The 19189-nt window shown below is 42.5% G+C and overlaps 1 protein-coding gene across 1 annotated transcript in view; it reads right to left on the bottom strand.

Annotated features, from left to right (window-relative positions):
- Nucleotides 1–19189, bottom strand: part of SLC6A1 (solute carrier family 6 member 1) — a 117851-nt gene that overhangs the window by 39394 nt on the left and 59268 nt on the right. Inside the window, exon 5 of the mRNA XM_044300887.1 lies at nt 532–664. Within this exon, the coding sequence (XP_044156822.1) occupies nt 532–664 (133 nt within the window). The remainder of the gene's footprint in view (nt 1–531; nt 665–19189) is intronic.

Genomic DNA, 19189 nt, shown 5'->3' with positions numbered 1-19189 from the left:
CAAAACACACCACGGTCGTGTGCATGCGGCCTTAAAATCAGAAAGATTTTTATATACCGAGAGTTATTTGGCAATGTATTGCTATGGTTTATGGCTACTTCAGAACATAATTTTGAACCTATTTTGTTTCTTTTGTTTTTGTGATAAAAAGGGTTTAGTTTGTACCTAGAACAGTCAATATATTTAAATGTTTCATGGTCTTATATTTAGTAAATTTTGTCATTTAGAAAATATTTCCATAATTCATGAACTAGTATAGGCTAAAACAATTTACATAAAAATGGACAAAAATAATAATAAAATTAGGAAAAAATTCAGTCTTAAGCAGCCAAATACATAATCAATATGCTAACATATTTGGCCTATTTATTTTCAGCTTTGGTGTTTTGTAACTTCATCTAGCATAGACTTAGTTTATAAAAACAAAATAACGTTAGTTACATTTGATAAAAAAATGTTCAAATAAAAGAAAAAAATTCATTAAAATAATCAACTTGAGGGTCAGTCAGGCAACACAGATGGTTATATTACCTTTCCTGTCCAGCCAACACCCTTCCAGATGCAAAAGTAAACCAGCACCCATGCAATAGCCAAGGTGATTGCGAGAGGCCATCTAATTTGACCTGACTTCTCCAAGCCATCTGTCATTTGGTGCATGTTGCGTCTGAAATTTAAGACAGATAAAATTAATGTGATCCGGAATGAAAAACAAAATGTTATTCTAAATTTAAAAAGCAACCAATCATACCACAAACAGGAAAGTAGCTCATTGTTTATGTCCAATCTCTAATCATATCTTGCAGCATAGCTGAAAATATTCAAACTTTTTTATGTGCTTTCTATGTACAAAAAATTGTTTACTTAACAATATTCCAGAATTTGTACATTACAATTAACTGTTGTTTATGCTTATTTTTAATATAGTCTTCAGTCTTCAGCATTCTACTGAATGCTGAAGACGTTTGTGTGTAACATACAGATACTTCCAGTCTGCTTCTTGTAAGTGTCCCAGTCTCTGACAATGTACATGTGCCCTAACTATCACTGCTAGTTACTCTGCCTATCTGACTTGTTAGCGTAAGGAGGAGGAACTTGCACTCCTGGTACTTAAGCGAGGTGCTGTGGTATTCGGCAGAGCCCTTGTATACTTGTAGAGAAAACCAGGCACACTCTTGCGAGTTTAGATATGCCAGGTGAATTTATTGGGAATCATACAATCCAAAATGTGAAGTAGGTGCTAGCAACATTTGCAACAATTAGCAAGAAAATAATTTTGCAACAATTAGCAAGAAAATAATTCTGCTGGTAAGATTACTAAATACTGCCCCAGTCGGGCGTTTATTGCTCAGTTTTTTAGAAACTTGTGTCGCGCCGTGAGTAGTATGGAGAACTGCGATGTTTCAAGACGTTTCGGTCATATGAGACCTTTATCAATAGATCGTAGGCTGAGGTACGGAGGGCGGGATGTCTACACGGCAGAGGATGCAAGTAGCAGCAACCTGTATCCTCTGCCGTGTAGCCGTCCCGCCTTCCGTACCTCAGCCTGCGGTTCTGCGCTGCCATGCTTAGTGGCAAAAGTAAAGTGCTCGTAAGTCAAAGTGTTAACAGTGACTCGACTTGAAGCATTTCATTAAGAAGCAGGACAAACCGCTCAGATAAAACTGTCAGCAGGCACCAGAAAGAGGAGGGATGAATGACCCACTTGCACAGACAAGTGCACATAGGATGCCTTCAGTTACTGAAAGGAGCAATGTAGATAAAGGAGCAGGATACAGCCGAGGGACTAAGAAGATCATTCTCCTTAATTCATACATGAAAAGAACTCATTCTGTCAGATATCGCACAAACTGGAGCCCTGCGACCGTAGAAAGTAAAGCCTATTAAGACTGCTACCTGAATATATGCTGCTTTTTACTGCTCAAAGAGGAATCATGCAGATGTATTGTCCTACTTAAAGCGAGTCCGCCACTCAATTTCCACGAATAAAACTACCTGCAGTGGCCAGGAGTACATGAAAAAACCATTCTGATCGCACCTGTAAGTCACCTGGCTGTGCCATGAATGTCCAGAAAAAGAACTTTTATCAATATCCAAACTGGATCCAAAGTGCCTGCCTGTTTTACACAATGTCTTCTCCTCCCCTAACCTTCTAAGCTTTCCTGCCCTCTCCACTGACATAACAGCGCTTCAGTCCCAAATCTCAGGTGGGCTTCGAGCGCCTGCGCACTACATTCCCTTCTGTGGGCTATTGCATCAGGAATATGTTCTGTGCAGGTGCTACGCTATACTCTGTGGCAAATAGCCTAAAGAAGGGAATGTAGTGCGTATGCGCTGGAAGCGCAAGTGAGGACGCCTGCACAAAATTTGGGAATCAAGATTTAGAATTAGACTGTGAGCATCTTCAAAGACAGTGATGTCTGTGAAGTGCTGTGGAATATGTCAGCTCTACATAAGGGCTCATGCACACGAACGTATGTATTTTGCGGTCCACAAAAAAAGGATCCACCAAAAAAAAATGGATGACATCCATGTGATGGCCATTTTTTTGCTGATCCATATTAACAATGCCTGTCCTTGTGCGAAAAACACACAAGAATAGAACATGTTCTATTTTTTGCGGAACAGACACTGAGTCATTTCAATTTTTTTTTGCAGCCCCATTGAAATGACTGGTTCCGCACACAGGCTGCAAATTTTTTTGGGGGAAAGGACACGGACAAAAAAATGTGTTTGTGTGCATGAGGCCTAAGTGAGTACAATACATAAAATAGGTCTGCCTCAGTATAGTATAGTCTACGTTCTGCCTCTCTCTCTCTTTCTGTTGTGTTTCTCTCTCTTTGTGATTCATCCCAAAGCAAATCAAAAGAAATTCAGGTTTATAAGAATCCAAAATTTTGGAGGAAATTCGAACCAAACTCTGAATTGGTAAAATCATTTTTCTCATCTCTAGTCAGGGGATTTCTAGTTCTAGTGAGCTCTGTGACATATAGTTTTAGGGTAGGATGATTGACAACTCTCTCTGTACACACATTGATATAGGGAAAAAGGTATATCACCCTGTGTGGATGGGCTAATTTTGTCTTTCATAGTTTCTTCTAAGAAATAAAACTTTACTAAACGTGAACCGGCATCTCACGGAACTCAGCACCAAATTATACATATAAAGTAAAGGAGGCGAAACAATATAAAACATAACTTTTACTGTCATAATTTTAAAATGCCCATTTGCGGGTACTGGTACATCATGTCTGGTAGTGTAATAGTAAGGAGCAGTCTTAATGGCTACAGAAAACCCTTAGGCAAATACAGTTCCAAAGGTGAGACAGATAACTGGGGTGGGGACAAATCCTAGCCCTATTACACTCTATGGTAGGTTAATCAGTGCACTTAAGCCTCAATACAGAGTAATCTCCCTAATAACGGTACCTCCGTCACAAACCTGTCCCTTTTTTTTATAAGGTCCTAAGGCTTTCCCTAGAGCATGGAAAAAATGACTCTTAGATGGATATCAGGGAATTACTCTCTATAGAGATGAGCGAATCGAAGCTGACAAAGTGGAATTCGTTTAGAATTTCAGGAAAAATTTGATTTGCAACAAATGCGAATTTCCTCGCGCTTCATGGTAACGAATTGCATTTTTCCTAAAATGGCGGCTTCACGTTTGAGGACTGAGGACATGGGGCAAGAAACTCTGGGAAGGCGGGATCACCCAGATTGACATGCCTGCATGCAGCCAATCAGCAGACAGCCAGCCCTGTGATGTCACAGCCCTATAAATACGGCGGCCATCTTACAGTCAGACAGGGACAGCGTTCAGAGTGCAGGGACAGATATGTAAAGGCGCCAGGGAAAGGATAGGGAGAAATCATTTCACAGCATCTTAGTTCAGGGAGAGACGTCAGACGGCGCTAGGGACATTCATGGGAAGGCAATTTAGAAGTGCAGGGACAGATTATTTGGGGATCTAAATAGCCATTACACAGCTCTGTCATTCCAGCTATTTGGGCTTCAAGTGCTATGTTGAAAAGCCTTTAGTACAGGGCCGGCGTCAGCATCCGGCAAACCCGGGCCCCACTGCTGCTAGGGGGCTCACTCAGGTCTATGCTGAAGATCGCTGTACAGAAAACTCCCCAGTGCTACTTAAGATCGCTATACAGGGAATCCCCCAGTGTTACTGGACTCAAGGTCCCGGCTTATGAGTCCCTGCTCTGACTCCATATACAGTGCCTTGCAAAAGTGTTCACTCCCCCTTGACTTTTTTCGTATTTTGGTACATTACAGCCTTAAATTCAATGTTTTGTTAATCTGAATTTTATGTGATGGATCAGAACACAATAGTCTAAGTTGGTGAAGTGAAATCAGAAAAATATATAAATAAAACTATTGTTTAGAAATAGAAAACAGAAAACTGGTGGCCTGTGCGTATGTATTCACCCCCTTTGTTAGGAAGCCCATAAAAAGCTCTGGTGCAACCAATTACCTTCAGAAGTCACATAATTAGTGAAATGAAGTCAAACTATGTGTAATCTAAGTGTCACATGATCTGTCATTACATATTGTAGGCATTTGCTCTGGTAGGCAGGGTAAGCAGACGCAATACAGAGGCAAGACCACGGTTGAAAAAACAAAAGTGCAGTCTAGTTTATTCACACAGAGAAGGCAGAAAGAAAAACAATGCTTTACAGGGTACTGGTGTTAGTTCACACATCAAGAGTTCCCAAAATAAGATAAATCACCTGGCAGACCACAGCAGTCTTTAAGGCGCCTGACTCCCAAAAGGCGGCTCTCATGCAGCTCTCAGGCTTGCAGTATGGCGGATCTCCTCAGCTCCCATAAACACACAGCTCCACTATCACTTGGAGGATCATACCACAACCAGCTGAGCTGCTGGCTGGGTTTTTAAACCCAGCCCAAAACCTGGCCTGGACATGGGGAACAGCCACCCACCCTGCTCTTTGGCTGCTTCCAATAATAACCGTCCCGGATTGGCTTTACAGCCACACTAAGTAAAACAGTGTCAGCGAGCACTAGCTGCCGCTGACAAACAAAATTACCGGTTCTTATCTCACCGAGATAAGAACCAAGCACATCACATCACCCAAAGAACACCATCCCCACAGTGAAACATGGTGGTGGCAGCATCATGCTGTGGGGACGTTTTTCAGCAGCCGGGACTGGGAAACTGGTCAGAGTTGAGGGAAAGATGGACGGTGCTAAATACAGGGATTTTCTTGAGCAAAACCTGTACCACACTGTGCGTGATTTGAGGCTAGGACGGAGGTTCACCTTCCAGCAGGACAATGACCCCAAACACACTGCTAAAGCAACACTTGAGTGGTATAAGGGGAAACATGTAAATGTGTTGGAATGGCCTAGTCAAAGCCAAGATCTCAATCCAATAAAAAATCTGTCGTGAGACTTGAAGCAGCTAGAGCAGTTGTGCAAGGAGGAATGGGAAAAAAATCCCAGTGGTAAGATGTGGCAAGCTCATAGAGACTTATCCAAGGCGACTTAGAGCTGTGATTGTCGCAAAAGGTGGCTCTACAAAGTATTGACTTTAGTGGGGTGAATAGTTATGGTTGTGGGCATGTTCTGTAAATTAAATGATGCAAATCCTCAAACAATCCATGTTAATTCCAGGTTGTGAGGCACCAAAATACGAAAAAAGTCAAGGGAGGTGAATACTTTTGCAAGGCACTGTATGGCTATGTTTATATATGGAATCAGTGCTATGAACATGAATTTATTATCAGTATGCTTGGGGACACCTACTGTATTTAAGTCTAATTTAGCCTCTATTTTATTCATATAAAATCAAATATATATAAAATCATATAAATACGGTATATATAAAATCATATATATATATATATATATATATATATATATATATATATATATAAAATTATACTTCTGATATATATGAATGCATATTATGTGGGAAACTACTACTGAGGTTTTTAGTGATAATATATGCACAGCAGGTAAACATGAAGCCCAGTGGTTAAGCTCCTTGACTTTAATGTAGAAGGCTGTGAGTTCGAATACCAGCATAATCATTTCATAAATAGAGGCTAAATAAAACTAAAATAGACACTAGTGATGAGCGGCAGGGACTATATTTGAATTTGCGATATTTCATGAATATTCATCATATATTTGCGAATTTGAGATTATTTTATTGAATGCGAAAAATCGGCAATGTCAAAATCGCGTAATGCGAATTCGTGGGTCACTTTGGCGACATTTTTCAAGGTGCTGGAAGTTTTATGAATTTCTCCTGAAACTGGAAAAAATGGTTGACACGGCAGAACATTACAATAGCTTTATATGCAGATAGAGTCAAGCGCTCCAAAATATTCACGATTGCGCTAATCGACAGTGATTAGAATTTTTTCGCACTACCTGCAACTTCACATTTTAGCAGGTCTGACTACAGATTACTGTTTGGTGCACTAAGTATAGTTGTGAACTTGTCATTGCTTCCTTCTCATTGGCCCACAAGCAAGAAGCAAAAGCAATCATGTGTTCAGATGGAAAAAAAATGCTGAATATTCGATATAACGAATATATAGCACTATATTCTAAATATTAGCGAATTCTCGAAGTGGCGATATTCGCAATAAAAATTCTCTATTCGAATATTCGCGCTCTACACTATTAGACACACCAACCTTTTAATTTGTGTAACTATTATTTTTTGTTGGGAAAGGTGGCAAAGGTGGCAACCCTAACAGAACCCCTGCTTAATCGAATTGCGATAATCGGCAAATGCGATATGGCAATTTGGCCGACCCAAAAATGCAGCGATTATATATGAAGGGGCCCCGCTCACATAACTGGCTTTGTGTGTAAAGTATTTTACTAGTGTGTGAAACAATCTCTCTCCCATTGATAACAGGTTCAGCCTCTGTACTCACTGTCACGATGAATGCACTGCAGCGAGCGGCAGCGAGCTGGCCGGCCGGCGAGTGACTGACGGCACTTAGTAACGCTCCTGCTTCCTGAAGTGGGAGGAGCGTTACTAAGTGACTTCAGTCACGTGCCGGCCGGCCAGCTCGCTGCAGTGCATTCATAGTGACAGTGAGTACAGAGGCTGGCCATGTTATCAATAGGGGAGAGATTGTTTTACACACTAGTAAAATACTTTACACACAAATCCAGTTATGTGTGCAGTTTAGGACATATAGGGCCATGAGGGGGACCAGCATAAGATGCTATATGTCTTATGCTGGCCCCCCTCATGGCCCTATGTGTCATAGCACACATCCCCTATAACAGTGTCCTCCACAGATGCACCCCATAACAGTGTCCTCCACAGATCCACCCCATAACAGCATCCTCCACAGATCCACCCCATAACAGCGTCCTCCACAGATCCACCCCATAACAGCATCCTCCACAGATCCACCCCATAACAGCGTCCTCCACAGATCCACCCCATAACAGCGTCCTCCACAGATCTACCCCATAACAGCGTCCTCCACAGATCCACCCCATAACAGCGCGTCCTCCACAGATCCCCCATAACAGCGCGTCATCCACAGATCCCCCATAACTATGTCATACCCAGCCGCGTCAGCGGCTCATATGGTAAAATCAAAGCAAATAGACCTCTAGCACAATTCCCTTAAAATATTGCATTGCATATCGTTATCACAATTTTTAGGGCCTTAATCGCAATCGCACAAAATTCCCATATCGTGCAGCCCTACATCAAACCCTACAATTCTAATACTATGCCTTCCAAATGCTAGCCCTACTGCTAACTGGCTGTATGACACTAGGTGCAACATCCTGAATCAAAGCGCACTGACACTCTCTAGACCAGGGGTAGGCAACCTCCTCCTACCCCTGCTCTAGACCCTTATTCTTATAATCCCTTTGCATTTCATTGTTAAACTTATCATGGGAACAAAAGGGGGTTGTTGGTCATTTTCTTATACAGACATGCTGTCGGTCCATTACGCTAGACATGCTCTAAATAATTTCTGACCAACGCTATCTCTTAACTCCCTTCTGTTCCCCTGATGAGTTTTAAGGGGAACTAAAGCCAGAATCCAAACACAAAAAAGAACAGCCAACAAAACATAACATAATATCCTTATGTTGTTATTTGCACTTGTTATGGTAGATATCACAATTGTGGACCATGAAAAATAATATAGAAAAGCAGTGCATTGCTTTCTTAGGCTGCAGCCAGGTCTTCTATCCCCTTTCCTCTCATGTTAGTGCACATAAGCCAGGAAGTAAAGTAGAATTGGGTTCGGTTTTAATTTGGATAACTTTTGTCTACACAGCGAGAGTAGCCATTTTGTTGGAAGGAATCTTCTAGTTAGTAATAGTACAAAATAGATTTGGTTGCAACCATGTGGAACTGTAATAGACTACAGAATACAAACTCTACTCCCCATTCCTAAATACTGCCATAGCAAGGCAGATTTGCCTTTCAGGTTTCTGGGAAAGCTGGGTTACTACTATGTAGCACTGTAATAATGCATAATACTTAATCTATCGAGACAAATTCCCCTCCTCACTCCAAAATAGTGCCACAGCTAGGCAGATTTTCCTTTCAGGATCCTTGGGAAGGTGGCATTACAACCATGTGGAACTGTAATAGATTACAGAATACTAAATCTGTTATGGGGCGTCAGTGGACAATTTAGGTAGAGATGTCAAGACTGGTTTTCTCACCATGTCAAGACTGGTTTTATGGGGCATTACTTAGAGAGGGATATCAAAGGAGAGAATTGCCCAATATTATTAGGATGTTATTATGGGCTATCAGGGGAGATTGCATGGAGGTAGTATAAGGAAAAAGCAAAAACTCCTAGCATTTCTCAATTTATAGTGGGAAATCACTAACTACTCTCTATTTAACCACTCACACACGCACACACACAGACACACAGAGTACAAGAGCTGCACCTACATTGTGACATCACACAGCTCTGTCTCAATGAGTAAAGCATGTATGTGACATCGTGTATGTGGGATGAGCAAGTTGAAAGGGCAGGGAGGCAGATGATAGATCTCAGGGGAGTAGGAGAGAAAGTGGCTGTGGGGACTAAGGGCAAGGAGTCCTACAGCAGTGAAGGCAGATCGATCTGCCTGAATTTCAGTGTGGGGATGAGGAAAAGAAAAGGTTCTTTGTCTGCAAGATCTCTTCTACACTGCTTATGACAGCAGTTTGGAGAACATCTTGAAGACATAGCTGTGTGTGCACTATGGAGTAAATGTATTTGTGTTATTTATGTTTTTTTCAGTGTTTAATTCTCCTTTAACAATCAAACATGTGCAGACTATAAGACTTAGGGCCTAGAGAGGATCAGTACATTTTGCCCCTAGTGGCGTACAGCCCTTGGCCAGTAGGGCCAGCATTTAGAAGGCATCTGCTGTAATACTAAGGGGTTTATTTTAACCTCTTTTATTCCACTTTTTTTTTTTAAATCAAGGCCGCCCCCCCCCCCTCATCAATCTGAACTCAATACTGTACCCTTAATTAAAAAAAATAATAAAACAGAATTTTAGAGTTGTTTGCAAATTTATTAAAAAGTTAAAAATAAAATATTGCATGGACATACATATTCAGACCCTTTCCTAAGACACTTAAATCTAGGTCTGGGGGCCTTCCATTTCTCTTGATTATCTTTTATATGTTTCTACAACTTGATAAATTCCTGTGGTCAATGGCTGGACATGATTTGGAAAGGCATAGCCTTTTTTATATTATATCTCACAACTGACAATGCATATTATAGGAGCAACAACCAAGCCAAGAGGAGGAAAGAACTGCATGTAAAGCTCAGAGACAGAATTGTGCGGAGGCAGAGATCTGGAGGAAGGGTAGACAAAAATTCAACTGCCCTAAAAGTTCCCGAGAGTACAGTGGCCTCCATAGTTCTTAAAAGGATGAAGTATGGAACAACCAGGACTCTTTCTAGATCTGGCCGCCCCACCAAACCAAGTAATCGGGGGAAAGAGGAACCTTGGAAGGAGAGGTAACCAAGAATCCAGTGGTCGCTGAGGCTGAGCTCCAAAGATCCTGTGTGCACATGGGATAAGCTTCGAGAAGGTCAACCATCACTGCGGTATTACACCAAGCTGTAGAGTGGCCGGAAAGAAGCTTCTCCTCAGTAAAAGACACATGAAAGTTTTCAAAAAAGCAGGAGTCAGACTCTGGAAAATAAGATTTTCTGGTCTGATGAAACCAAGATTAATCTTTTTGGCCTCCATTCTAAGAGCCATGTTTGAAAGAAACAAGGGACTGCCCATAACCACCCCTACAGTGAAGCATGATAGTGGGCACATCATGCTGTGGGGGGTGTTTTGGAGCTGCTGGGACAGGCAGACTGATTAGGGTTGAGGGAAACCTGAATGGAGCAAAGCACAGATATGAAAATCTGATCCATTGTGCTCTGGACTTCAAACAGGGCTGATTACAGTACCTTCCAACAAGATAATGACCCTAAGCATATAGTCAAGACAACCCAAGAGTGGCTCTGTGAATTTCCTTGAGTGGCCCAGCCAGAGCCCTGATTTGAACTGAATGAAACATCTCTGGAGAGACCTTTAAAGTATAACGGTCGTATTTTTTTTTATTTTTTTCTGGGAGTTTTGAATTGTGGTGATTAATATCTCCTTGGTGGCCCTATTTCAACTTTTCAAATTTTTGTTCCCTGTATTGCCTATTTTTACCTGTGCTTAAAATCAGGTTGCGAGGCAGGGTCCGTCTATGTGTTGAAGGACGGAGGACGCAGAAGCACGCAGCGTGCAAGGTCAGATTACTGATAGCCAGGAACTGTAAGTAAAAGATTAAAGCCAGGTCCTACCCAGCAGCTGATAACAGTGCCTGGGCTGTGTGCACTTCTCCCTGTCCCTGCGCTTGGCAGACGCTCCCTCACTCAGCAGAGCTGGGACAATGCAGAGTCGAAGCAGCGCAGACCAGGGAAGGGAGATCTGCCGTCTGCTCAGTGTATAAATGAAAGCAACATGTGGTAAGAGGACCCCTTTGTGCTGCAGGAGATTAACCCTTTAGGGGGAGGGCTGTGGTTACTGACACTTTTGGGGGGCTATTGTTACTGGCTAGTGAGGGCAGGCGGGATTAGCCTCAGGGTGAGGGCAGTGGCGGCCATCTTAACTGAATAGTGAAATTGCAGTTTTATGCAGACTGGTTGCTAAGGGCTGAATCTTATTAAATATGGGGTAAGTCAGTCTAATAGTAACTGATTCTGGAATATCATGTTATTAGTAACTACATATATGAAAATTGAAATTAGCGTCTAAGTGTGACAGTTATCCTTTAAAATTGTATTTTACCAGAAACTGTTAATTTTCCTATCTATCACATCTTCTATATGTTTAGGGTATCCTCAAACACAGCAGATTTGTTGATTGCAATGAGGTTATTCTGGCAGCAAAAACATGATTTTATGTAAGCCTATACAGATGAATTTTTGCAACAAATCTGTTGAGTGTGAATGTATCCTAAAGCAACTAGACGTCAATTATTGATGGGACTTGGATATAAAATAATCCATTTTGTCCATGAAACTAAGAAGTATATTCAGATTTTCAGTAAATGTATTGAAAGCTGTCATTGGAATAACAAGCTCAGAGGAAGACATGATTGAAAAAAGACATTACAATATTCAGTGTCTCTGAAAGAGCAATCAAGTGGTAATTATTCCATTGATACTGAGATTTAAAGATATTTTTGCTCAGAGCTTCAGTGTAACTCGAATAATGAAACAGATGCTGGACCTTTATTACATTTTTTGAACATACAGATTGGATTACTGGATTATGAAGGGTTTGGTTGCTTCAGAAGATAGGATTAATTCAATAAGTTTGTGTCATAACCGGAGGTAGCTTATCTGTGCGCTACAACCCATCACTGCCATGACCACTTTTATACAACTGGGTCATGCTATCATATAGTATATTATCATATGATATAATCACTTTGATATATTTATTAATGATCTTGTAGAAGATTTGCACAATAAAATATCTAGTTTTGCTGATGCCACTGACCTATGTAAAGTAATAAACACAAAAAAGATCAGTATACTGCTACAGATGGATCTGGACATGTTGGAGGCTTGGGCAGAGAAGTGGCAAATGAGGTCTATAAGGGTTGTCCAAGATAATTAAAAATTTAGGACAAGACCTTCAATAGCCTAAAATAAACCATTCACTCCCTCACTGGTCTTGTCCTTCTGCCACAGCTTGTTTACCAACTGCATTGGTATATGGCACATGACTAGAGATGAGTGAAAATGCGGTTCGGACACTGACAGGCAGGTCTCATACAGTATATGGATGTGGCCATCGTTATGCAGGCCACCAAAAGTCCTAGCTAATCCCTAGCTAATCCAAAAGAAAAGCATACAGTAGTCTTCAGTAAAGGAACAAAAAATACACTGTGCTTCGATAAGCTTAACACTATACATAACCACTGCCTGCAATCCCTGTCCTCAGTGTTAGACCACTAAGGACAGTAATTGGCTAGAGTGGTCAAGTGCCACATATTGGGGAAGCCGCAGTTTGTAAACAGGCAGCGGTAGGAGGACAGGACTGGTGCTAATTAGAAAGCTAATTAGAAATACTTTTTTATTTTTGATGGAGTGCTTGTCCAAGATTTTTAATTTTCTCAAACAACTGTTTTAAGACTGATAAATGTAAGGTTATGCGCATGTCAATTGAAAATACTGCACATGCTACTAAATAAGAATATACTGGATAAAACATGGAAAAAGCGTTTTAGTTCACAGTAAACTTCAGGGTAGCAACCAGTGTCAGGCAGCTTCAGCCAAGTCTAATAAGATCATAGGGTGCAAAAAAGGTGTATACAGGGGCGGACATACCGCATGTGCAGCCGGTTCGGTTGCACAGGGGCCCAGAGCAGGAGGGGGCCCCTTCTTACCGGCTGCAGGGGGGAGATAAGAAACTCCCAGGGCCGTCATTAAAGTGGGGCAAAGGCAGCTGCCCCGGGCCCAGTTGTTCCTAGGGGGCCCACCAGGGGCGTACAGGCCTGGCGGGGGAGGGGGCCCGCTGCACTCTCATGTAATGGGAGCGCTCTGACCGGGCCCAGCATGAAGTACAGTGAGAATGCCGGGCCCAGTCAGAGCGCTCTTCAAACAGGTGGCACAGAGGCAAGGAGGAGGGGGAGCACTCACCCGGCCCGGCAGTTCTCGTCACTGTCGGGCTGTTAGTTTCTTTAGTGGAGCAGGGAGACCTCTCTGCTCCCTGCTTCACTGATATTCAGAGCTCAGGCACTCCCCCTGCTGGCCGCACATTGCGCTGCTGGCTGTGGGAGGAGCGCTGAATGCCCGGGAATCCGCCTCCAGCACAGCCAGCAGCACGATGTGAGTGTGGGAGCCTGTCATCAGGGAAGAAGGTAAGTATTAGTTTGTTTCCCCCCCCCCCCATAAAGCTGCAAACAGGAGGCAACCACTAAAGTGAGGGGGCACAAAAGAGCCACTGTGAGGGGCACATATCTGGGTAAAACAACTACTGTGAGGGAGCACAGATATATAGGCATAACTACTATGAGGGGCACATATCTGGCATAACTATGGGGACTGGGCACATATCTAGCATAACTACTGTGAGGAGCACATATTTGGCAAAACTGTTATAAGGCAGCTTATATCTGGCGTAACTATGGGCATTGGGCACATATTTGGCATAACCACTGTGAGGGGCACATCTGGCATAACTGCTGTAAGGGGGCTCATATCTGGCATAACTAGGGGCACATATCTGGCATAACTGCTGTGAGGGAGGCACTTATCTGGCCATATTGACTGAGGGGGCACATATCTGGGCATAACTACTGAGGAGGCACATATCTGGGCATAACTACTGAGGAGGCACATATCTGGCTATAAATACTGTGAGGGGCACATATCTTGCATAATGACTGTGATGGGGCACATATCTGGCATAACTGCTGTGAGAGAGGCACATATCTAGCATAACCACTGTAAGGGAGGCACATATCTGGGCATAACAACTGTGAGAGGGGCCATATCTGGGCATAACGACTGTGAGGGAGGCACATATCTGGGCATAACGACTGTGAGGGAGGCACATATCTGGGCATAATGACTGTGAGGGAGGCACATATCTGGGCATAACGACTGTGAGGGAGGCACATATCTGGGCATAACAACTGTGAAGAAGGCACATATCTGGGCATAACGACTGTGAGGGGCACATATCTGGCATAACGAATGTGAGGGGGCACATATCTGGGCATAACGACTGTGAGGGAGGCACATATCTGGGCATAACGACTGTGAGGGAGGCACATATCTGGGCATAACGACTGTGAGGGAGGCACATATCTGGGCATAACGACTGGAAAGAAGGCACATATCTGGGCATAACGACTGTGAAGAAGGCACATATCTGGCCATAACGACTGAGGGTGCACATATCTGGGCATAACTACTGAGGAGGCACATATCTGGGCATAACGACTGAGGAGGCACATATCTGGCTATAACCACTGTGAGGGAGGCACATATCTGGCATAATGACTGTGAGGGGCACATATCTGGCATAACGACTGAGGGGCACATATCTGGGCATAACTACTGTGAGGGGGCACATATGTAGGTATAACTGCTGTGAGGGGCCACAAGGAGGACATAACTATTTTGACGGCTTAATTACTGTGAGGGGCCACAATGTGGGCATTAGTACTGTATGGTAGCACTAGATTACCTTGCTATACATTGGCAATTTGGCATGGCTCAGTCTTACAGGACCAACACAGTGCCCTCTGCTGGCGATTTCACAGGGGCAGTCACCATCCCTTCCTTATGTGATTTTTCTTTTTCTCTATCACCACAGGGACCTTGTTCTCGATCCAGCGGACATCACGCCGACGCCAGTGACATCCTGGATGAGGTAGGGTGAGTGTAGCCATGCATTGGGCTTAGGGCTCTTTCACACGAGCGGATCCTGTGCGGGTAATCTGCTGCGTGAAAGAGAGCCAAGCCCCGTTCCGAACAGCAGAGACATGGAGCATTACATGATTGATAATGCTCTTTGCCTCTCTGTGACCTTTTTACTACAAAATCACGGTGACACTGTATGTTTTGTATTGCTATAAGTAATGTTAGGACGGAATTGGTTATGTTGAGAACTTGGCTTGGAGAGGAGGGGGCCCAGGCACATTCTTTGCACAGGGGCCCTCTGCTGTCTGTGTCCGCCCCTGGGTGTATAGATGCATAAGTCACTAGTCAGACAACACATGATGCTTTGCATACACTTCTGACCACCAGTAGAGATGGACTTGAGGTTCGCCCGGCGGTCGTTTCGCGGCGAACTTTGCGTGTTCGCGATTCGCAGAACATGTGAACATATGGAGAAATTTGCGCCCACCATATTCTTCTACATTGTGAAGAACTTTGACCCATGACACATCCATTAGGTGGTACAGCACAGCCAATTGAGACATTTCAGCACGTGGACATACCACCTACCTTATAAATAAACCTGATCTGGCCGCCATTTTACATTCAGTGTTTTGCCAGTGAAGGGAGAGGTTGCTGCGTGGAGCAGGGACAGGCTGTTAGGGACACCAAACGCTAGCTAATAGGGGCACAAAAGTCCTTTTAAGGACTGGTATAGGTGTGCTATCGATATGTGTGATACACAGAGGGGTGCGATATACTTATAATATACTTTTATAATGAGTCAAAAACACATAGATCTATATAGTGATCGCGTGGAAATCTAGGAGCTAGGGGCTTACTAGGGCCATTTTTATATAGGGTAAGGTTCCGGACAGGGTCGCTCTTATAAGGGCGGGTGGTCTGTGGTTAGGCTATCAGGGCCAGAATAGCACCCCCTATAGGGCAATATCAGGGACAGTTCTTTGCCCACCCTGTCCTTCAATACCACATCATCATTTAGCCCAGGGATAGATGTTTTTTGCTTTCCCTCCGGGATTCAAGGATGTGCACTGGAACCCCCCGGATTGTGGTAGGACATATGGTTTCTGATTTGGTGCCGCCGAGCACTTGTTATTGCCGACCACATCTATGCTTTTTGCTTAACTTTAATAATGTATTTATTTTAATTTTGAGGGATATCTTTTCCATTCACACGTCCTCAAAATGGGTCCGCATCCGTTCCACAATTTTGCAGAACAGGTGCGGACCCATTCATTTTCAATGGGGCCGGAATGTGCTGTCCGCATCCGCATTTGCGGATCCACATCCGCATTTGCGTATCCCCACTTCCGCATCTGTGCTTCTGTTTCTACAAAAAAAAATAGAACATGTCCTATTCTTGTCCGCAATTGCAGACAAGATTAGGCATTTTCTATTATAGTGCCGGCGATGTGCGGTCCACAAATTGCGGACTGCACATTGACGGTGTCCGTGTTTTGCGGATCCGCAAAACACTTACAGACGTGTGAATGGACCCTCATAGTAAAATTATTAAAGGTTACGTTTTATCTTCATGTATATTCTAATGGATTGCCTTCCTTGTGCAATGTTATAATATATAAGTATATTATAGTGCATTTGTATTGTGCGGCAGTTGTCCGCGGTTCTGCTGCGATACTGCAGGTATATAGAAGGACAAGCGTTATTGGAACAAATTATTTCTACTGGTGTGATATACCAGTCGTCTGCCCAAAAAACTGATTGAAGCGGGGTGTTATATACCAATATACTTTCTTTATAGTGCATTTGGGTACTGTATAGTGCATTTTTTTAAGATCAATTTATACTCAGGACTGTAAGGCTGAGTTCACACGAGCGTGACAGATTTGGTCCGGATGCGTTCAGGGTGCGTTCAGTTAAACTCGCACCATTTTGCAAGCAAGTTCAGTCAGTTTTGGCTGCAATTGCGTTTAGTTGTTCAGTTTTTTCCGCGCGGGTGCAATGCGTTTTGATGCTTTTTTCACGCGCGTGATAAAAAACTGAAGGTTTACAAACAACATCTCCTAGCAACCATCAGTGAAAAACGCATTGCATCCGCACTTGCTTGCAGATGCAATGCGTTATTAACGCAGCCCCATTCACTTCTATGGAGCCAGGGCTGCGTGAAAAACGCAGAATATAGAGCATGCTGCGATTTTAAAGCATTGCAGAAGTGATGCATGAAAAAAAATGCTCATGTGCACAGCCCCATTGAAATGAATGGGTCAGGATTCAGTGCAGGTGCAATGCGTTCACCTACTGCATTGCACCCGCGCGGAAATCTCGCCCGTGTGAACTCAGCCTAACTGTGACAAGGTGACATGCTCTACATCTAGAGGAAAGGAAGTTTCTATAACAATATAGAAGGGGTTCTTTACTGTAAGAACAGTTAGACTATGGAGGTCTCTGCAAGAGGATGTTATGATGGGAACTCACTAAAATAATTCAAAACGACCTGGATGTTTTTCTTGGGCATACCATACAAGTTATAATCACTAGATTTCTCGAGAAGTGCCTTTTTTTCAGGAAGTTATTATAATTGCCAGATTTCGAGTTAGGAAAGAATGTTTTTCCTTTAGATGAGGAAAACTGGCTTCTACCTCCAGAGTTTTGGGGCTTCCTCAGACCAACTTTGCAGGATAATACGCTGAATTGGATGATGCACAGAAGTATTTGAAAGTTTTCAAAGCCTTCAGAATTTTCTATATGCTTGCATAAATTTGAACTAAAACTACATCAGATTTTGACAAAAGTCCTAAAAGAAGATAAAGATAACCAACTGAAACAAATGAACAAACTCAAACAAATGAGTCGAAGAATTAGACTTGGTCATTTATTTATTGAGGAAAATGATCCAATATTACATGTCTGTGAGTGGCAAAAGTATGTGAACCTTTCTGCAGCAATAGCTACAAGTAAACATTTTCAGTAAATGTTGATTAGTCCTACACAGAACAGCTTTAGCTCTATTATGTTGGGTGGGTTTCCTCCCATGAACTGTGCACTTCAGGTCCTTCCACATTTCTACTGGATTAAAGGGAATGTGCAATCAGAAAATGATTTATAGTTTAAATAATGTTTTTATGCTTATATTTTACATCTTTTTAAGACTTTTGCAGATTAGTTTTTTCTATGTCAATCTCTAGATTTATAAAATAAAATCCTGCAGTTTTCACACTAGCCACTAGGCTTAAAATATGTTAAGGCTTCCTGTCATGGGCCATAGACACAATGGACAGGAGTTGCCCCCATTGACTTGTATAGCAGAATTTGCTAGGCATGCTCTGTGACCTGTTGTGCAGAGGTCAGAAGGGACTAGATAAGCTAAGATATCACCTACTGTGAACAGTGGATCCTGTCTTTTATATAAGGAGCTCTTACATGTTGTAATTTTGCCTGTGTTGATAACGATAATAACTGAAAAGTTATAGACTGTCATCATCTGAATTGAAGTCTATGTTTAACCCTTTCACCCCCGGAGTTCTTTTTTTTTTGCGCTCCCTGCCTTCTTCCCAGAGACATAACTTTTTTATTTGTCCGTTCACATAGCCATATGAGGGCTTGTTTTTTGCAGGACAAGTAGTACTTTCCAACGCCACCATTTAATATTGCCTTGATGTAATGGGAAGCGAATTCCACCACAGTTTTACGCTTTTTTTATTTCCGACGTTCGATGTGCGATAAAACTGACCAGTTATTTTTATTCTACAGGTCAGTACGAATCCGGTGATATCTTATATGTATAGTTTTTTTGTGTTTTGATAGTGATAAAAAAATGTAAAAGTTGGAAAAAAAATCTGTTTTATTTCTTTGTCGCCATCTTTTGACCCCTATAACTTTTTGGAATTATGTGTACGGAGCTGTATGGGGGCTAATTTTTTGCGGGGCAATCTGAAATTTTCATTGAGATCATTCTGGCGTGTGTATGACTTTTTGATCACTTTTTATTTAATCTTTGTAGAAAAAGAAGCTATCAAAAATGGCAAATCGGCCATTTGGACGCTTTTTTCCGTTCTGCTGTCTGCCATATGTGGAATTTATTTTTATATTTTTATACTATGGGTGTTTTCGCACATTGCGACACCCACGATGTGTATTTCTTAATTTTTTTTGTTCTTTTAGGCCTCTTTTACACGGGCATAGCGGGTGAGGGCCGGATGTTAAGGGTGCAATGCGGGAAACCCACGCGAGTAGGCACGCAATTGCCGTCAGTTTTGTCCACAGTACCCTGTCTCGTT

The sequence above is a fragment of the Bufo gargarizans genome, chromosome 7, assembly GCF_014858855.1.
Source record: "Bufo gargarizans isolate SCDJY-AF-19 chromosome 7, ASM1485885v1, whole genome shotgun sequence".
In the NCBI taxonomy this organism is placed as follows: domain Eukaryota; kingdom Metazoa; phylum Chordata; class Amphibia; order Anura; family Bufonidae; genus Bufo; species Bufo gargarizans.
This window is presented reverse-complemented; position numbering and strand designations above follow the sequence as displayed.